This window comes from Pteropus vampyrus, unplaced genomic scaffold (genome assembly GCF_000151845.1).
Source record: "Pteropus vampyrus isolate Shadow unplaced genomic scaffold, Pvam_2.0 Scaffold181, whole genome shotgun sequence".
In the NCBI taxonomy this organism is placed as follows: Eukaryota; Metazoa; Chordata; class Mammalia; order Chiroptera; family Pteropodidae; genus Pteropus; species Pteropus vampyrus.
Window position 1 is genome coordinate 1,425,426 of NW_011888962.1, and position 20,082 is coordinate 1,445,507.

The following is a 20,082-nucleotide window of genomic DNA, read 5'->3' on the forward strand; positions in this document are numbered from 1 at the left end:
GAAGAGAATTCCCTAAAATTCTGGCAGTGAAAACCATCAGAGAATGTGGTTGAGTGAGATTAAAGACTGGGGGAGTCCTAGGCTCTCCTCTTAAAGAGACCCACATGAACTTACTTAGTGATGGACTCACTCGTCCTGAGCTCCAGTGCTGAGGCAGCAGCTCAAACAGCACCAGGGACATACAGGGTGGACCTGAATTGTCTGGATTCAGGTCGAGGGCTTGAGGGGCAGCTTTCTCCCAGATAGAAGCACTGGCAGAGGTCACTGTTCCTTTGTTGAGCCCTCCCTTGCCTGGCTTGCAGATCTGGGAAGACACCATACCTGAGTCCCTGCAATAGAGCTAACATGGTCGCCCTACCCTGATGAAGCCCTGAGACCCTGCCCTTCTCGACTTGCGGCCCACCCAAGCCGCTTGCAATGGATTTTTCCATACAAATGGCCAGTCTTGGCTCACGCTAGGGACTTTCCTAAAATCTCTCAAAGGTTCACAAAACCTAAACAATCAGCATCTGGCCTCAGTATGACCTGTACCTCTTGCTGAGCAGCCCCAAGCCCAGCACTAGCAGCAGCCAGTCTCAGTTTGCAGCTTGGTTCTCAAGGCACTTACAAACCCAGAATGAATGGTGACCATCTGAAGATTGCTTGGTGGCTCAAGTCATGTGGCCCTGGGCAGGGCAAGGCTGTAGCTGAACTTAGGCTGCATCAGGGCCCCTCCCAGGAAGCCCCAGACTGCACACCCAGTGGCCAGTTTCAGTCTGAGCTAGAGCACCACCCAGGGTCACATCTGAAGACAACACACCCAAAGGACAGACAGGGCAGGCACTAGAGCCCTGCTAACGCAAATCTTACTCTGTACCATCAGCTTCTGAACAATAGCTCCTCCAGTGGTCATGGCTAGTCATCACAACCAATCAGGCCAAGGGCCGATCCCTCCCATTGAAAAGCAAATAGCAACCAAGGCTCAACTACAACAGGAGGGCATACACAACTCATACAAGGGATATGCCCAGAGCACCCAGCTCAGGCAAGACTGTGCCACTGGGACCCACAGCACACCCTCTACCCAAGGCAACGCTACTAAGACTGGAGATATAGTAGCCCTACCTAATACATAGAGACAAACGCAAGTAGGCAGCCAAAATGAGAAGACAAAGAAACATGTCCCACACGAAAGAATAGAATAAAGCTCCAGAAAAAGAACTAAACAAAATGAAGACAAGCAATCTACCAGATGCAGAGTTCAAAACACTGGTTATATAGATGCTCAATGAACTTAGGGGAAGAGTAGAGGAACTCAGTGAGAACTTTAACAAAGGAATAGAAAACAAAAGTGTAGATAGAAAACACAAACAAAACTAATCAATCAGAAATGAAGACTACAATAACTGAAATGAAGAGTACCTTAGGAGGAATTAACAGTAGATTAGATGAAGTGAAGGATCAAACCAGCAATTTAGAAGGTAAGGTAGTGGAAAATACCCAATAGGAATAGCATTAAGAAAAAAAAAAATCCAAAAAAAATCAGGATAGTTTAAGGGGCCTCTGGGACAGCATCATGCTTACCAACATTTGCATCATAGGAATACCAGAAAGAGAAGAGAGAGAGCAAGGAATTGAACACTTATTTGAAGAAATAATGATGAAAAAACTTCCCTAACTTGGTGAAGAAAATATACAAGTCCAGGAAGTGCAGAGAGTCTCAAACAAGGTGAACCCAAAGAGGCCCATACTGAGACACATCATAATTAAAAAGCCAAAGGTTAAAGACAAAGAGAGAATCTTAAAACCAGCAAGAGAAAAGCAGTTATTTACCTACAAAGGAGCTCCCATATGACTGTCAGCTGATTTCTCAACAGAAACTTTGCATGACAGAAGGGACTGGCAGGAATTAGTCAAAGAGATGAAAAGAAAGGACCTATAACCAAGATTACTCTACCCGGCAAAGCTATCACTCAGAATCGAAGGACAGATAAAAAGCTTCTGAGACAAAAAGAAGCTAAAAGAGTTTATCACCACCAAGCCAGTGTTACAGGAAATGTTAGAAGGACTTCTTTAAGAAGAAGAAGGAAAAAGGAAAAAAAAAAAAAGATTCAACATACAAATAATAAAATAGCATTAACTACATATCTAGCAACAATTACTTTAAATGTAAATGGATTAAATGCTCTAATCAAACGATAGGGTGGCTGAATGGATAAGAAAACAAGACCCCTACATATGGTGCCTACAAGAGACTCACTTCAGATTGAAAGATACACACAGACTGAAAGTAGAGATGAAAAAAGATGTTGCATGAAAAGGGAAACAAACAAACAAAAAGATGTTGTAGCAATACCTACACCAGACAAAACAGACTTTAAAACAAAGCCTATAACAAAAGACAAAGAAGGACCCAGTAATCCCACTTTTGCATACTTATCTGAAGAAACCCAAAACACTACTTTGAAGGAACATGTGAATCTATATGTTCACTGCAGTATTATTTACCATAACCAAGCTATGGAGTCCACCTGGGTGTCCATCAATAGATGAATGGATAAAGAAAAGGTGGTACATATATACAATGGACTATTACTCAGCCATAAAAAAAGACTGAAATTTTGCCATCTGCAGCAACATTGATAGATATAGAGGGTATTGTGCTGAGTGGAGTAAGTCAGAGAATCAGGAGAACAGGATAAACAAACAACAGAAACAAGCTCAGATACAGAGAGCATTTTGATTGTTTTCAGATTGGGGAGTAGTGGGATGGGTGAAGGGAGGAGGGGATTAAGAGGCACAAATTTGCAGTTACAAAATAGTCATGGGGATATAGAGTATAGCGTGAGAAATACAATAGTATTTCACATGGGTACTGGATTTATTGGGGTGATCACTTCATAAATTATATAAATGTCTAATCATTGTGTTGTACACCTGAAATTAACAATTAACACCTGAAATTAATTATTAATATTAATAATAATATTGCATGTCAACTATAATTGGAAAAAATAAAAATAAAAAAACATTTGAAAATCATTGTGGTATATGCTAAAGGGTTTGAGGATACCTATCTTTGCTTGAGATAGAGTACTGGAACCTTCTCTGTTTTAGTTCACGACATATTCAGAGACATAAAAAACTTAGTTGAAGGGAAATGGAGGAAGGATGCCTCTGGACTACAATATCTAAGAATGCAATTAATAGGAGGGAAAAGAAAGAATAAAGAGCAAAGCTAGCAACCAATGGGAAGTAGAACTGTATTTAGTCTTGAAGTGAGAGAAGAATGATAGGCAAGTAGGGAAAGAGGAGAAGGGGATGAGAAACAGGTAGACTCATTGTCAGATAGAGGATGTTAGAGACCCTGAAACTTCGATGCGCATATACCCTCTGTCCCAGCTACCAGCTATTCCAAAGGATAGGCCTGCAGCTGGAAGCCACACTGGGGTCACCCTAAGGCTGTTCTCTGACTCCAGAAATCAGGAGAAAATCTTAGAAGAGTATTTAAGTCTACTCCTTCTCAGATCTTTCCTTGATCTTAATAGACTAAAGTAAACTTCCCTTCAGCTCTGGATGAGCAGATACCATGCGACAGGACATACTTTAGGCCACTTGGGACAGCCATTACCAAACTTTATTGCGTCAGACTCATCTGGAAAGCTCGTTAGTAATTCAGATTTCCTGGTTCTGCTCACAGTGATTCTGATTCAGTAGGCCTGGAATGAGGTCTAAATTCCACATTTAAAAAAAAAAAAAAAACTCTCCAAATGATCCTCACAAAGCTCTGCCTCCAGGACCACACTCTGAAGACCGTCTCCAGAGAGGCTGTGGTTGCTGCACTAAAATCAATGACTAGACACTCCTTTGGGAAACACTGGTGTTGACAGACCCCAGCAGAACAAAACAGTTCACCCAGGCCCCAACTACACACAGCCTTCTTTGGTTACTCTCATGTGTGTATTTCTCCCATATTCTGAGATTAACTCATCTGCAAACTTGAGTGCCTCCCAACTGTAGAATCACCTTTATGTTGCCTGAATAGGCATCATCAACAAGGCCAGACAAAAAGGTCTCAGCAGGTCTTGGCTTTTATCAGTCAAGGTAAAATAAGGAGCCTCCATTCTTTCATCTCTGCCTTCAGTTCTTGGTAGCTATGTTATTATAAAACTCAATTTAGAATATCACTTTTAAAACCAGACCTACAGACCCTGTAATGTAGAGCAAAATGAAAAAAACACTTTCAATTCTCTATCTCTTGTTTCCAATTGACTATAAATTTGTGAAGAATTCAGAAGTGGAAATGAAATTTTCTGAGTTTTGTATTGACCCAAAGGTTAATTGCTTTGCAAAATTTGAAAGGAAAGGGAAAAGAACACTACTATACTTTTTCTTAAAAGAGGCACAAATTGGTAGTTATGAAATTGTCTGGCTAAAATGAAATAAAGTGATTTATATCAGCACATTCTCTACCTTGAGAGTCTGGATCAGCCCTTCACAGAGGTGGTCTAAGTTGCAGGGTCCATGCAGGAAAGGAGACCCTACCCTGACACTTGCTGCTAAAAGCTCTGTCATTCCTTTAGTTAACAAGTTATTGTTTTAAATTTCAAATACCCTTAGGATATTTGAGACACTCTATCAGTCATGAATAACTAAATGTAAATTAACATTTAGCTTCTGATAAACTTTGAAAAACTAGGAGTTCAGAATCCAGGAGCTTGTTTTCATGAGCAATGCTCCCTCTGAAAATTTTGCCAAGAAATCAAATGGTTTCTCCACTCAGTTGCCCAATTTGTAAACTAAGTAGGGGTTGGGGTTAGGATTCATCACACTCATAACTTGCCTCCCTTTCTAGAACTGGGGGAGATTCTTGCCCCAGTGAGCCACATTTGGACAGGACCTACTTTATAGACCTTTGCACTTGCTGTTGCAATTATTGTTAATAGCTAGGTATAAAAGGTGTGTGTTTATGTTTTCATTGACTCATTCTCTCATCCAGACACGACTAGAAAACAAAAACTTCCTTCTGGTTCAGCCTCCATTTGCAAAGACTTGCACTCTTTGCTCTGAGCCTCAAATCTGGCTTCCAGGAAAGGCACGTATTATCAGATTTCCTTTCTTTCATTTGCCAGCATATGGGAATATAAGCCAGTACCTCCCTATAAAGATGTGCCTTTCCAGATATGTGTCAACAGAGCTTAATCTTCAGCTGACATTATTAATAATTTATTTGAAGCCTAGAGCAATGGTACTCAAAATGTGGTCTGAGGGCCCCCAAGCCCTTTCAGGTCTATAAGGTCAAAATTATTTGAAATATAATATTAAGGTGTTATTTGCTTTTTCATTCTCATCTCTCACAAGTGCACAATGAAGTTTTCCAGAGGCTGCATGATATGTGATATAGCAACAGACGGAATGAGGAAATAGATATGAAAATACAGTTGTCTTCTATTAAAGTAAACATTAAAGAGATTTGCAAAACTGTAAAACAGTATCACTCTTCTACTTTTTTTGTTTTTAAAAATATAGTTTTTTTTTATTAAAAGTACAGATGGTTCTCGACTTATGATGGTTCAACTTAAGATTTTTCAGTCTTACAATGGTGAAAAAGCAATATGCATTCAGTAGAAATCATACTTTTTTGAATTTTGATCATGTTCCATGCTAGTGATTTGCAGTAGGATACTCTCTCAATGCTGGGCAGTGGCAGTGAGCTGTAGCTACTGGTCAGCCAAGTGATCACGAGGGTAAACAACTGATAGATATTCTACAGTGTACTGTGTTACCAGCATTTTTTTAAATATAGTGTTCTGAGCACGTTTAAGATAGGCTAGGCTAAGCTACAATTTTCAGTAGGTTAAGTGTATTAAGTTCATTTCCCAATTATGATATTTTCAACTTACAATGGGTTTATAGGGCTGTAACTCCAGCATAAGTCAAGGAGCATCTGTATGTAATTTATGTTTATATGTAATGTGCTTATTATTTTTATTTTGAAATCAATTAATAAACATTTACTTTTTTCAGTTTTAATTTCTAATACAGTAAATATCAATAGATATGACTCACATACACACATGCCCTTTGGGGTCCTCAATAATTTTTAAGAGTGTAAATGGATCCAAAAAATATGAGAACACTATATGAGGCACATTATACAGAATAGGCTATTCTTCAACAACCCTACAAGGCAAATATTGTCCTTATTTTATATAAAATAAAACTAGGACATAATAGAATTAAATATGCTCAGAATCAAAATGATCAGACACCAAAATCTATTATTTCTCCTTGTGCCGTCTCTCTTCCTGCTCTTATAAATCCGGCCTTTTGTTTGGTTTACTTGTGAGACTGAATATACGAAAGGACAATGGATAGACCATATATAAAAACAGAACTTTGACCCACAGCCTGCAGCAACCTGCCCAGGAAATCAACCTCCTTATCTCTAATAAACAGCGCAGGACGCCAGCTTGCTATTAAATAAGACTTGCAGGAAGCCAGATTGCTACCTCTAGTGACAATCCCATCATAACTGGACAAAACGGTCAGAACTTGATTAATAACTGACAGCTTCTCCTAATTTTGATCCCCACTTCCTACTTAAGACCAACAGGAGAAAGCCAACTATGCACCCCTAACCAAACACAAAGGATGCTCCACTTCTAATTGGTCTGCCTACAACTTCCTCTGCCATCAACCTCCAATCAGAGCAAACCTGAAGCCTTCCCTTTTCTTCACTACAAAGCTTTCCCACTCCTCCACCTGCTTTTCAGTCTCTGTCAAAATACAAGTGATGGTGGTGGAATCCTTTGCTCTATCAAGCTCAGCATAAATTGCCTTTGCTTTTCTCATTTGGCTGCTTTTCATTTAGTTCCACACTTCTTGCATATAGTCACCCAATTTGAGTGAAAATTAATAATATCCTTATGAAGCAGACATTAATGGCCATATATGTGTTCAAAGAGTCAAGTCTTTAGCAATATCTTGAACTTTTGATAGATTTATCCAATAAATGCCCATTAAAATAGGGAGAACCATATGAACGAAAGTTGTGAGATGTACCATATTATTCAAAGTATCAGGAGTACGACTATATGAAAATAACGTCATGTAATATCTATGATTCAAATTCCCAAAAAGTGTACTTGAGCTCTGTACCTTCTTATTTGATAACCAAATTGTTTTATATAGAAAAGATTAATCTAAAACTATGTTCTTTATTGTCCTGGATGTATGCCTTTGCCTTTCCAGATCCCATCAAATCCATGCTACTCTGTGTTCCAGGAGGTTAATTTGTATGAACCCCTAAAACTGCTAAGACAGGCTACCAGGAAAGGAGAATTCAGCCAATGACAGGCACAGGGCAGGAGGAATGAGAAGTCAGGGCATTTCTTTCCTGGCCCCTCCCTGTTGAGCCATTGATTAGCAGAGGCTGTGTTCTTCTAAAGACCAAGGCTTCAGGCCCTCTCCTACCGCTACAGTGACAGCTTCCCTCCGCCCCGCGCCCTGCAAGCTCCCAGCCCCCATTCCCTTCAGTCCAAGAGGTGGTACTGGCTCTGGGGTCTGCACCATCCCTTATTGCTTCTCAAGACCCTGCACGTACCTTTGTAAAATCATTAAACTCTCCTAAATCACCCAGTGTGTTTCTCTCCGAAACCTTGTTGATATTTTCAACCACTTCTTTTTATTTTTATGTCTCTTCGTACTTTTCAGTTTATAATCTATAGTTTTGCACATGATGCTCTATAGACATTCTGAGATTGTTTAAGTTGTTTTCAAACACTGTCAACTTCTTGGTTTCTTCATTATTGGTCAGTGGGTTGAACAAAGTGATTTGTATCAACTGATGTTCACACTTGCTATTTTATCTTGCTGGCTTAGCTGCCACCGTGGCAATGCTCAGGACTAGCAAAATTAGTGTTATGAGAACAAAAGTGGAAGGGAAAAAATTCCTAACACTAAAAATAAGTACTATTCCATTTGCGAAATACTGTACTTTTTCCTTAAATCTACTTGAGAACTAAATATGGAGTAATTAAATGCATCATTTGTACCCAGATTTAAGCTATTTATATAATGCTAAAACAACTCGTCAGTTCAGTATCACTTTAAACAAATCAATAGAAAATTAACAATGAGTGACTTGGTGATACTCATAACACAGACACAGCCACATCTTAGAAGCTGCCAGTATCACTAGGCAATATCCTGAGGAAATTATATCTCAATGTTTATTTTAATAACAGCTCTCCATGGATCCAATGATTTATAATTATTTTGTTATAGTGCAGGACATCAATTTTATGAGCACTTAATAAACAAGCTGTATGGGTTTGCCTTCCCTGTGCAATTGATGACTCTATGTAAATGCACAGATGGCTACGAAACACCTCAAAAACACAGCTGACTGCACTTAGGCATATTAAAATCTATCAGTAGCTGATGAGAGGAACCCAGGTGTCCGGAAGATGTTTCACTTTGTTGATACGCTTGTATATTTCATTACTATGTCAGGACACTAAAATTAATTTCTTCATCAAAATGTCTGTCTATATCAGAACTGTCAATTTTTGGCCCAAAAAGTCTATTTGCAGTTCCAGAAGTATGAAATTAGACAGGTGAGGTCAATATCGTTTAAATACAGGAGGTTGAGAGAAATAAAAATGATTTATTTAGCACATACCATGTGTCAGGTACTATGCTAAGAACTTTATAAATATTTTCTTCTATCTTTACAAAAAGACTGTAAGTGAAGCATTATTATTATCCCCAGTTCACAGATAGAAAAACTGAGATACAGATAAGTTAATAACTTGCCCAAGGTCACAACACCTGTAAGTCTTAGAAAAAAGATTTGAACTGCAGATCTTGGCTTTGGAGAGCATTTTAATCACAAAACCACTATATGATATTGTCGTCTTAGGAGAACAGATAAAAATAAGTCTAGAATAAGCCTAAGGTAAAACTAACAGCAGTGTGTTCAGGCAGATTTAACATTTTAGTTGATAAATATATGGAGATAATAATACACTAGTAAAACGGGGCTTCTGTGAGGTCAAATTAGACCTTCCGCACCCAATACACCAAAACTTGTGCATGTTAATAAAAAAGATTCTCTATCTCTCACTCTGAATCATTTTTCTTTAATTCAGCTAATGACAGTGAATTTCATTTACAGAAAAAGCATAACATTAAGTAAAAAATTAGAAGGGGAGAAGAAAGTAACTAGAAACATGAAGAGAGACAGAGTGATATTGAAGAAAGAAAAAAAACCCATAAACCTAAGACTACAGAAAATGTCCTATACTGTGACCACTGAATGGAGTAGCCCTCCCCAAAGGACTTACAATCCCAAAAGTCCAAGACAAGTGGGCTTAGCATTCATGTTCTTAGTTTTTGTCCCCCGAAGGTAAGTAAATGTGCAAGACATGTTAGACAGATTTTCATTAAAATATTTAACTTGCTTAAAGTTTTGGCCATTTAAATATACAATGATCTGAAACTTCACTTAGAATTTCCATTCTCTGCTGCCAAAGAGGGTATTCCCATTTTTAGAAGATTTGAGAGTAGTAGTCAGGAGAGAAGTCAATGAAGGAACTAGGCTGAATGGAAGATCACAAGATATATCAATCTGGATGGAATATATTGTCATAATATATTTCTAGAAAAAAATTTTCTCCATTGATTATTGGATACTTTCTGATTTTTTTTTTAAATTAGAGAGTTATAAAGTTTAAAGTTATTCTAAAGGCACAAAAGAGCTGTGTGATCAGGAAGAAATTATTTAACCTCTGAGTCTTGGTTTCCTCATACTTTTAAAAAGACCTATATTAATACCAACATTTTGAGGTAGTTGTAAGTATTAAAAATAAAATATGCTCAGTGGCTGGTCCAGAGCAATTACTCAAAAATGGCACTTACAAAGAAAGGATGTAGTAGAATGAGTTAAGAGAAAAGGCTTCAGAACTAGGTGGGGCTCACACTCAAATCTACTAACTCCTAGTTAGCTATGTGGCCTTGGAAAAACTATCCACACTCTGTGCCTCAGTTTCCTCATCTGTAAACTGAAGATAGACCAGCATCTATCTCATGTGTTCTTGGGTGGATTACATGACTTAATACCTGTAAACACATACAACTATATCTGGCACATTAGAGATCACTGAATGGCAATTCTGTTTTTGTTTTAGTTGAGTCCACCCCGCCATTCCCAAGATCAGATAACTGATGCTTAGAAAAGTTAAGTCATATTTGCCCAATCCGGCCTCCTGCCCCAATGCCTAAACCCACTTTTGCCTGCACGTTCCCACTGTATGTTCCCCTTCTACACTAGTCGTAACTGCTTCTCGTCAGCCACATGTGTCCTTCAGTCTCTACAGACACACAGGGAAATTTTCTGCAAAAGCAGATGTGAATGGCCATAAAGCTGATTGAAGATTAAGCTTTAGGTTCCTCCCAAGTCATGTGTTCACATGGTCATCTGCTTTTTGTTACTTTTGCAAAAGTAAGCTATTTTTGTAATGTGCTCCTTAAAGAGGTTTACCAAAATGTAAAAGCTTCAGGCCCCAATAATTAAATCCACTCTTCCTCAAATGGAGGGGAAAATGTGAGAAAAGTCAGTATTTGATAAACAGTAGAAAATTAACACTCTATTTGAAGCTATGGTGGGAAAAAAATCAGAAAACAAAAACTCTAGCTTTTAAAAAGGGAGAGGGAGAGGAAGAAGGAGAAGAGAGAGGGGAGGAGAGAGAAAGGGAGAGAGAACTTGAGCACGTGAGAGAACATGCTAGCTCATCCCTATTCTTCCAATGGCTGGCTCCTTCTTAACCTCCAGGTCTCAGCTCAGTTATTTCATATAAACCCTCCTTGACCATCTAACGAAAATAGGCTTCCCTTCCCTGTTGCTATTTTTCATTTATCAAATTGCTATGATTATTTCTTCAGAACACTATCGCAATCTATATTTTTTATGTATTTACTTTCAATCTCAAATTCTTTCAGTGTCTGACACATAGTAAAAAATAAATGTTGACTGAGTGAATGAATGAAGAATGAATGAATGAACAAATAATTCCTTTTCATTTGTCAGTTCTTGGTTCAGATATAGATGTGCTCAGAAAGCCTTCTCAGAGTCCTCAAGACTGGGTTAGGCATCTTTCCTGTGTATCTTGTGCTCATGCCTCCTGGGCATTTATCACAGCAGATGAACTTCTCTCTTCACTCATCTAACTCTCACTCAGATGGCTGGCTCCTTACAGCAGACCCTGTGCATCCTTTGCTACTATATCCCCAGCACCTAACACTGTACTCAGCACACAGTAGGCACCAACAAATATTTCACATGATTAAATTACCTGATTGAGTACAAAAGTCTGAGAGTTAATACACTATTTAGGAAAGAAGAAAATTAAGATTTAAGTTAGTTTTATGTCAAACATTGAACTAGGTATAAATATTTATTATTGCAAATACTTAGCAACTAAGGAGTAGGTGTTATTTTCTCCTGTTTCACAAGTGAACAAACAGAGGCTCCAAGAAGTTAAATCTTAAGGTCACACAGCTAGTGAGATCAGGGTCAGCATTAGAATGGCAATCGCCACATTCTGAAGTCCCTGCTCATGCCGCTGGGCCACTCCGCCCCTCTAATCCAGGGGGTAATCCTTTCTCCCATGTTTGTCTTCCTGTCTGCCCACGTAGCCAGTAAGCTCTATTAGGCCAGGAACAAAGTTTGTACCATCTCTCAGATTTTGTCAATGCTGAGAAGACTGGTTTAAACTCAGTGAGATACGGGGGTTGCTGCTTTCAACTGTCTGACAATGAATGTTTTCATGCATCTTGACATTTCACACATAGTATCAGCTTCCTCTCAGGAGTTAAACTAAATCTTGCCTTTCTCAATCTCTCAGGAAAAGCAGATGCAAGTAAGAAGAGATGTGATGGAAGGAAAAGAGCATACAAGTGACAGCACGAGGAATGATCTTGGCAGCTGTCACTGGCTTCAGTGGTTCTCTTATGGAGCTCGTCTAAGCAGAAAATGTTGGTTCCTTATAAACAGACTGGAAGGTTTGCACACCATACTTAAATAAGTAGGCAGGGTGACTAGGCCTTGTATAAACTCTCCTTGATCATCTAATGAAAATAGCCTTCCACTTCCCTGTTTCTGTGCACCAAATGCAGAGATTACAGACAGAAGTATTTTCCCATAGGTATTCATTCCATTTTACTCAGCTTCTTCCTTCCATGCTCTATTTTAATGAAGTTTCCTCGACACTGAAAACAGGCATTCTGAATGTATAGCAAGAAGTTAGTTGAATGTGTTCCAGTCCCTCATGCTGTGCAGACAAATCACTTGGCCTCCCCAGATCTCATTTACACTGTGTGGTCAACTGCAGGCTTCAGATTCAGTGCTCTGGTTAGAATACTGCTTCTGACATATCTTAGCTGTGACCTTAAGCAAATCCTTTATCTTTCTGATTCTGTTTCCTCGCATATTATTAACAGAGTTAATAATATCATTTTCCCTCATGAGGTTATTGCAAAAAATAAATTCTAAAATGCATATTAACATAAAATGCTTACTTTATGGGGCAATGCAAGGTTCAATAAATGATGCTATTATTAGTTGTATTATCAAATGAGGGGCTGGGCCAGAAAATCGTTAAGATCATTTCCTGGCCCAATGTCCTAGGTCTCCAAATACTGAGACCCAGAAATGCACTGAGCCTGCGATAAGAGTTATTGAAAACACAAGCAACTGCCAGAGGGGAATCAATGACAGAAGCCACCCTGGGGATCCAACAACCCGCCATCTGTATTAAGCATGTCTTTTATTTTCTATATTCTTATGCTTTGACATCTGGGGCCCTGTGGACCCTGGAGGGACCACCCTCCCCAGGGTTAGCCACGTCCTAGAGACAGTAAACAACTCAATGGAGTTCACTTTTCAAATGCAAACCAAACAATCCAGAGCTCAACCCCCAACCACCTCCCTTATTGGGCTCTCATTCTCTGGGTCATTATCCATCTGCCCTAATCACCCAGGGGTCAGGTACCAGAAAACTAAGGAGAGTCCTCATGCCCTGGGTCTGCTGAAATTAATCAAACTGGCTAATCCTAAACGTGCATACCCTGACTCACCTATTCCTTCTGTGGAAACCACAATAGAGGCGCTTATTAACAGTTTCCCCTTCTGTCTCTCCATCTCATACCCTGTGTGACCCCCTCCCCAAGTCCATGTGCCCTCTCTAGCGATCTATGAGTATAAAAAGCTATCTTTTCAATGGCAGTTGTCTCCTGATCTATTGGCCTTGCCATACCTAAATAATAATAAAACCTATATTTTAAAATGTCCTCTTCCTGCAGGCCATGGCTAGGGAAGCAGGGCTTGCATCCTCTTGGTTTACTCAACCATCTTCTGCCTTAGACTGTGACATAGTTACTGCCTGCATATATGATTGCAGAATGAGAATCAGAATCCCTTTGGTTGCGTGTGGCCAGAAGCACATGCTTGACAAGCAGATGACGCCTTTGTGAAAGGGCAAAGGCAGCCCCTCCTGGAGCCAAGCCCAGCTCAGCAGGTGGAACTCTGGCCTGAGAGCAGCTCCACCTGACCCCTTGGCTGGTGCCCTTGTTCTGTACACAACTTGTGTATCCGTATATGGCAGCCCTGGCCTCTGAACACCCTGAGAATAAGTTTCCTATTAACTAAGCCTGGTCAGAGCTCAGAAATAAAGAAGGGAAGTTTGTGTGTGTATGGGGAGAGCGGGGGAAGACAAGGAGTAGTGAAAGGTAACAGTGAGAAAAAGAATGCAAATGATAAAATGCTTGTTATAATTTTAAGGAAACAGTAATCCCTCTGCTTGCTTGCCCTTCTGTCCATTTTTAAACCTCTATTCTCTAATTAAGCTATAGATTTTTCAAGCTAAATCTTCTATTAGTTAGAATCAATCCTGATTTCAAGGCTTGAACAATGTAGACTCAACTGAAAAAAAAGATCCATGTGCTTTCTTTAAACAAAGGAAATTACCATTTATTAAGGGGAACCACTGTCAAGTCTGTCTTCCTATACAGTCTAATTTCAAAAATTACTATCAGTCTTTACTTTGCAGATTGCTCAATGTTCTTATAGTAGTTATCTAGATACTGAAAATAAATAGTGAAAATACTAACAAAGAAGATAATCTTAGTAGGGGATACTATATTATTTTCAATCTTCTCACAGGGAGGAAATTCACTCTATATGGCATTTCTCAATGTTAAACTACTTTTTTTAAATTAGAAGCAAAATATTATAGACCCCAGCTTTGAAATATTTTTCTATAATTAAAGTGAAAAACCATACTAAATTTTTCCCCAATATATTCATAACAGTATTACACACAAAATAACCAAATAACCAGCCCAAATACATGTAATCTCCAAAATTTTGAAAAATTCTGATTTGAGAATCATATAAATGATAATAAAAGTGCAATAAGAACTGTTAGCATAGTGCAGGATGGGGGATTCATAAATACACTCATAGAATACACAGTTTGTAACTAAGTACAAATGGATGATATTGCTAATAAACGAGTTTATTGCAAAGCAATAATGAACTTCCACAGAGAAGTATCTGTAACATGCCCAGAAATATCAATGTTTCTAGTAGCCATTAAAATGCTTTATTTGAATATGGACTGTTGAAAATCCAATAATTCATTTTGTGGACTCAGACAACCCCTTCACAGCACAGGCAAAAATCAAACCATCAAGTAAAAAATGTGAGTTTTTCCATTCAGGCTCCTCTCTCCTGACATTTTAGAAATGCTACTTGAAATCCAGCTTCAAATTTGATGCTCCTATGCCTGATGGAGTCCACTGGCAATCAGGTGTGAGGTTTATCACAACTGTCATAATATAGCACTTATCTTGAGAGTGAACTTGGTATAGCAGCAATCACATTGGATTTTAGTAAACTGTACTCTGGCACTAACTATAAGGTAAAGTCAAATTACTTGACCTCTCTATATCGTGGATTCCTAATCTGGAAGTAGTTCTATTTATGGGCAGTTTAATATTAGTATAGTGATCAGAATCATCAATCTCTACAGCCTATCTTGTTTGGTAAAGGTAATAATGCACTGAACTCATTCACAATGGTTTTCATAACTATGAAATCATTTTGCTTCTCTTCCTCTAAAATATAATAGGCTGAGATAGCGTGATATAAGAAAAAGTACATATTTGGTCTTCTTCCACATTCCTGGAATAGAGCTTCTAAAACCATTGGAATTTCCTGTGTGACAGGGGTGAAAAGAGCATCTTTTGTGATTCATAACAAGCCTCTTTCAATCATATCAGAATTTTCCACTTTATCAGAGTTTACACTAATGAGGTGACTCTTGGTAGGCCCCGAGATAGCTTCAGCATGGGGTCTGGTTGAACAGACCATGTGATAAAAGGGTTGGAACTTTCAGCCCCACCCCTCTGACCTCCAGGAAGAAAGAGGTGATGAATACCAGGTTAATCACCAATGGCCAATGATTTAATCAATCAAGGCTGTGTAAAATGGAAGTTCTATAAAACTCCTAAAGGATGAGGCTTGGAGAGCACCTGGATTGGCGAACACATCAAGGTTCTGGGAGGGTGACATGCCCAGAGAGGACATGGAAGCAACATCCATAGAGGCCTGCCCTATGCTTTGCCCTATGCTTCTCTTGCATTTGACTGTCCCTCAATTGTATCCTTTATAATAAACTAATAATAATAAGTATATTGTTTTCTTGAGTTTTGTGAACTGTTCTGGCAAATTATTGATCCTGAGGGATGGGGCTGTGGAGACTCCCAATTCATAGCCTATAGTTCAGAAGTACAGGTGGCCCAGACTTGTGGTTTGTCTCCGAAGTGGCGGGAGAGGCAGTCTTGTGAAACTGAGCTCTTACCTGTGGAGTCTTTGCTAACTCCAGATAGTTAGTGTCATAATTGAATTAAATTGAAGAACAGCCAGTCAGTGTCCTCAGAGAATTAAAGAATTGCTTGGTCTTCCAAACCCACACATTTGGTGTCAAAAGTGTTGTGAGTAGAAACAAACTGTAGTATAGGCTAAGATGACCGTGGACATCTTAATAAATTCTTTATACATTAATATAAGTATATAAAAATACCATAAGTTGTGAAAAATAGTTAATTGGTAATTAAATGCAATTAAATGACAAATTGTCCATTTCAAATACATTTCCAAATAAATGATTTGTTGAAGTCCTTACACAATAAGAACTGTATACAACTAAATATTTTCCAGCATACTTACATTGCAGCATGAAGCAAAAATCCCTAGAATTACTGTGGTCATACCTATAGTGAGGTATAACACCCTGTTATTCCTTATCATATCTTTCCCTGCATGCCTCCATTCATTAAGATGATAAAACTCTTTCAAAAACATTTTCTTTAACATTCCAGAATACATCTTCTAAGGTTGCCATCTTCACAAAAACAACACCATATTCAAGAAGACTTCTTAATATAAAGCAAAGGGTACTAGGCCTACATTTCTAAGTTTTTACCTCAGTTCTAATTAGACTTGGAAGACTCTGGAGTTAGAATAAGTAAAAGAGTTATAATCTATTGTAAACTACGTAAGAGGATACCTGTCTATGTATTTATCTGCATCTTTAAATTTTACCCCTAAGAGCTTTAAGATATGTAAAGGTTACCTAGTTTATATAAATATTTTAGTAAAGGGTTCTTTTGTTTTAAAAAAGTTTAAGTACTTTACCCCAGAATTTGTCTCTTTCAACTTTCTATATTTGAGGAGGGAAGGTTATCATTGTCCCTACAGATCAACCCTGGAACCAGCACCAAATGGTAGTAGATATCAGAATTGTCTCAGAAGAAGGTAGAAACCTCACTTCTTGGTAAATGCCTCAAGTCAAGTGGGTATAGGTATAGCTCAAATCAATTTGAGTGGCAGAGGTACAAATGAATAGGAAAAGGGGGCCAGAACTAACTGGGAAAACATTCTACCATTGTACCCATACATTATTTCATGTACATAAAATGTTTAGTACATAATCATTTCTTGGTGTAAACTTTTTGGTTACTTCATCTCTTATATTACCTTAAACCTGCTACCTACACACATTTTTCTTCTGTTTTTCGCTTGCTATTCACTTTATCCGAACAATTTAGTTAAGGAATCTCTGATTTTCTGCAGGGGGCTGGGGAGGGGCAGAAAGCTAGCAAAATGGTCTCAAAACTTACTGGAGAACTTTTGCCTTGGGAAAAACTCTGTTTAAAATAAATATTTCATTTCATTTGTCCTGTTTTGTTTGTGTGGATAAGCATAACTGTTAGAGCAGAGAACGCGAATTCTGTGGAGTACGAATAGACCACGTGCAAAGTTATACTGGGAATTTTTGAAACAACTAACTTAAGCTTTCTCTATATTTGGTTGTTTACTCTCATCGCCCAGAACAAAGTGCTTCCTGTGACCTAAAAGTCTAGATCGTCTTTGCCTGTTTTGTGGATGAGAAAAGTGGCACAGAGGATTCATAGACTTGCCCAAGGTCACAAAGATCATAAAGGTGGAGCTAGACCTCTCACTGAGTACTCCTTCTACCACCAACACAACAGACATTTAGATTTTCTCTTTTCTGTAGACCCTTAAGAAGCATCACTTGACAACAAGACATAATGCAGTTTCCAAAACCTGGAGAGGCATCACTCTACTGTCTTTGAAACAGAATGATCGACAGCAAAGAACCTGGAAATGGAGGCTTCTGAACCCTATGGAGGCAGAACAAGGCAGAAAGCTTTTTTTCTTATATACATATATGTTCAATGCCCTAGACTGAAGAACACTATCAGTTCAAAGTCACTTACCCAAATCTGAAGCTTGATTCTCTTTTCATTTTTGAATACAGTTTTTACTTTGAAATCGATCCCAACTGTGCTGACAAATGCAGATGTAAAGGAGTCGTCCGCATAACGGAACAGAAAAGATGTTTTCCCCACACTGCTATTGCCTATGATGAGCAACTTGAACATGTAGTCAAAGTTCTGATCAGATGAGTCTTTCTGGCCATACCTGGCATCTTGGGCAGAGGCCATCTGTGGTAAAAACAAAAGAGGTGTGGATCAGTCTCCCATTTGAGATGAAGCTAGCAGCATGCTCATTATTGGCTTTGCCAGAAACAGATGTCAGACCACTCAAGAGACAAGTTGAGAGTGCTCCCCAGTCTTCCTCTGATGCTGGTATCCATGGCAATAATTCCCTGCTGGAAGACAGAACAGCAAATCTTACAGTTCTTTCCAGCTGTGTTGGTGTTTGTCACTGCTCAGCATTCAGAACCAATCAAAGACACCAAAGGGGACATCTATAAGGGTAACATGAAAAGCAAAGATATGAGGAATTGGCCAAGGCATGTGGGCTCTGTAACTTTATAATCCCAGTGATGGAGACACCAAAGTGACTGAACAGCAGGGTGTTTCTTACTGAAGTATCTGAATTATTAGAGTGTCTCTTATTTTCTAGGGAAGCATAGTCAAATCATATCTCTATTTCATCTATTAATATCACATTCAATCAACATCTCAACATAAATGGCAATCTCTTTAAAATTAAAAATAATGATGATGGCAAGTATATATGGTTCAAACAATGTTCCAGGAACTGTTAATTTATTTAACCCTCACAACAACCCCATGAGGTAGGTTCTTTTATTATTTGCATATTAAAAGGAGAAAACTGAGGCTTAGAAATATCAGGTCATATACTCAATTTCATACAAGTGATGTGTATTAGAGGCAGGATTCAAATCAGGCAGTGCGGTGCCAGGGCTCATGTTCTCAACCTCCAAGCTATTTCCCAATGAGGACTAGGAAAATATGCATGTACACTCTAAAAGGTGATGTGGGAAATAGTCATTGTGAGATTTATCAATGAAGAATCCTGCCCATATTCAGACCTCAGCTCTACCACTTACTAGATGTTTGACCTTGAGTTTGTTATTTTTAAATTGGTATACCTCACTTTCCTCTTTCACATGAAAAAAAATATTACCTAACAGAATGCCTGTGAAATATACAGATATAAATGCTTTATATCTGTAAAGCAAATGTGTAAATCACCTGGCATAACACATAGAATGATCTCTATTATTAATTACAAATGCTTCAGGTAGATGTAGATATTTTTATTTTTTTCTCTTTTTTGGTGGGGGGGAACGATCATCCTAACATCTACCAAAAATAACACTGCATTACTTCTAAGTACCATTTGGCTCAATATAGAAAAGAAGAATTTAGAATGGTGAGTCACACTGATTAGTACATTCACTTATTAACTTTTTTGATGCTATGAATTCTTTGGCAATTATTGTGCTGCCCAATAAGGTAGCCACTAGTCATATGTGCCTTTTTATACTTAAATTAATTAAACTTAAATAAAATTTAAAATTTAGTTTCTCAGTCACACTAGTCATATTACAAGTGCACAATTGCCACAGGTAGCCAACGGCTACCATATTGACAGCACAGGTACAGAGCATTGTCAGAAGTGCAGAAAGGTCTAAGGAATAGTGCTAGGCTAGATAGTCTTTTTTCATTTCCCATAGTCTAATTGACAATTACAACCTTCTTATGGGGGATAGCAAAGAGAGAACCTCTAGCAGATAATGGAGCACTAGAAACAGGAAATAAACAGTAAATAGTGCTCAGCCTTATCTAAGATAACGATGGATGTTAAAGTCAAGTGTGTGTATGTTAATAGACAACTGAGGGAAAGAGAGAAAGAGAAATGGTAACATATTCCCTTTTTGCAAATATTTATTGCTAATAAGGGAACCCAATTATATATATATATGAATAAGGACAAAAAATCTGTATATATTATAAAATTTAAAAACAATAAAAATTCTAATTGCATTTCATACTTTATTAAATATAAACTTAAGCATTTCTCTTATTAAGTCCATGTAACCACACTGATGTCCTCAGTAGTTACAACTTGTAACAAGTGTTTGCCAGTGGGCAAAATTGGGCCACTATAACAGGCATATATCATCACTTTCCTTTCTGGCCTGGGAGTCTACATGCTAAGATAAACCTCTCCCAACA

At 38.3% G+C, this 20,082-nt stretch overlaps 1 protein-coding gene across 1 annotated transcript in view; it reads right to left on the bottom strand.

Moving 5' to 3' along the window:
* Positions 1 to 20,082, bottom strand: part of RAB3C (RAB3C, member RAS oncogene family) — a 253,877-nt gene that overhangs the window by 215,872 nt on the left and 17,923 nt on the right. Inside the window, exon 2 of the mRNA XM_023537193.1 lies at positions 17,848 to 18,075. Within this exon, the coding sequence (XP_023392961.1) occupies positions 17,848 to 18,075 (228 nt within the window). The remainder of the gene's footprint in view (positions 1 to 17,847; positions 18,076 to 20,082) is intronic.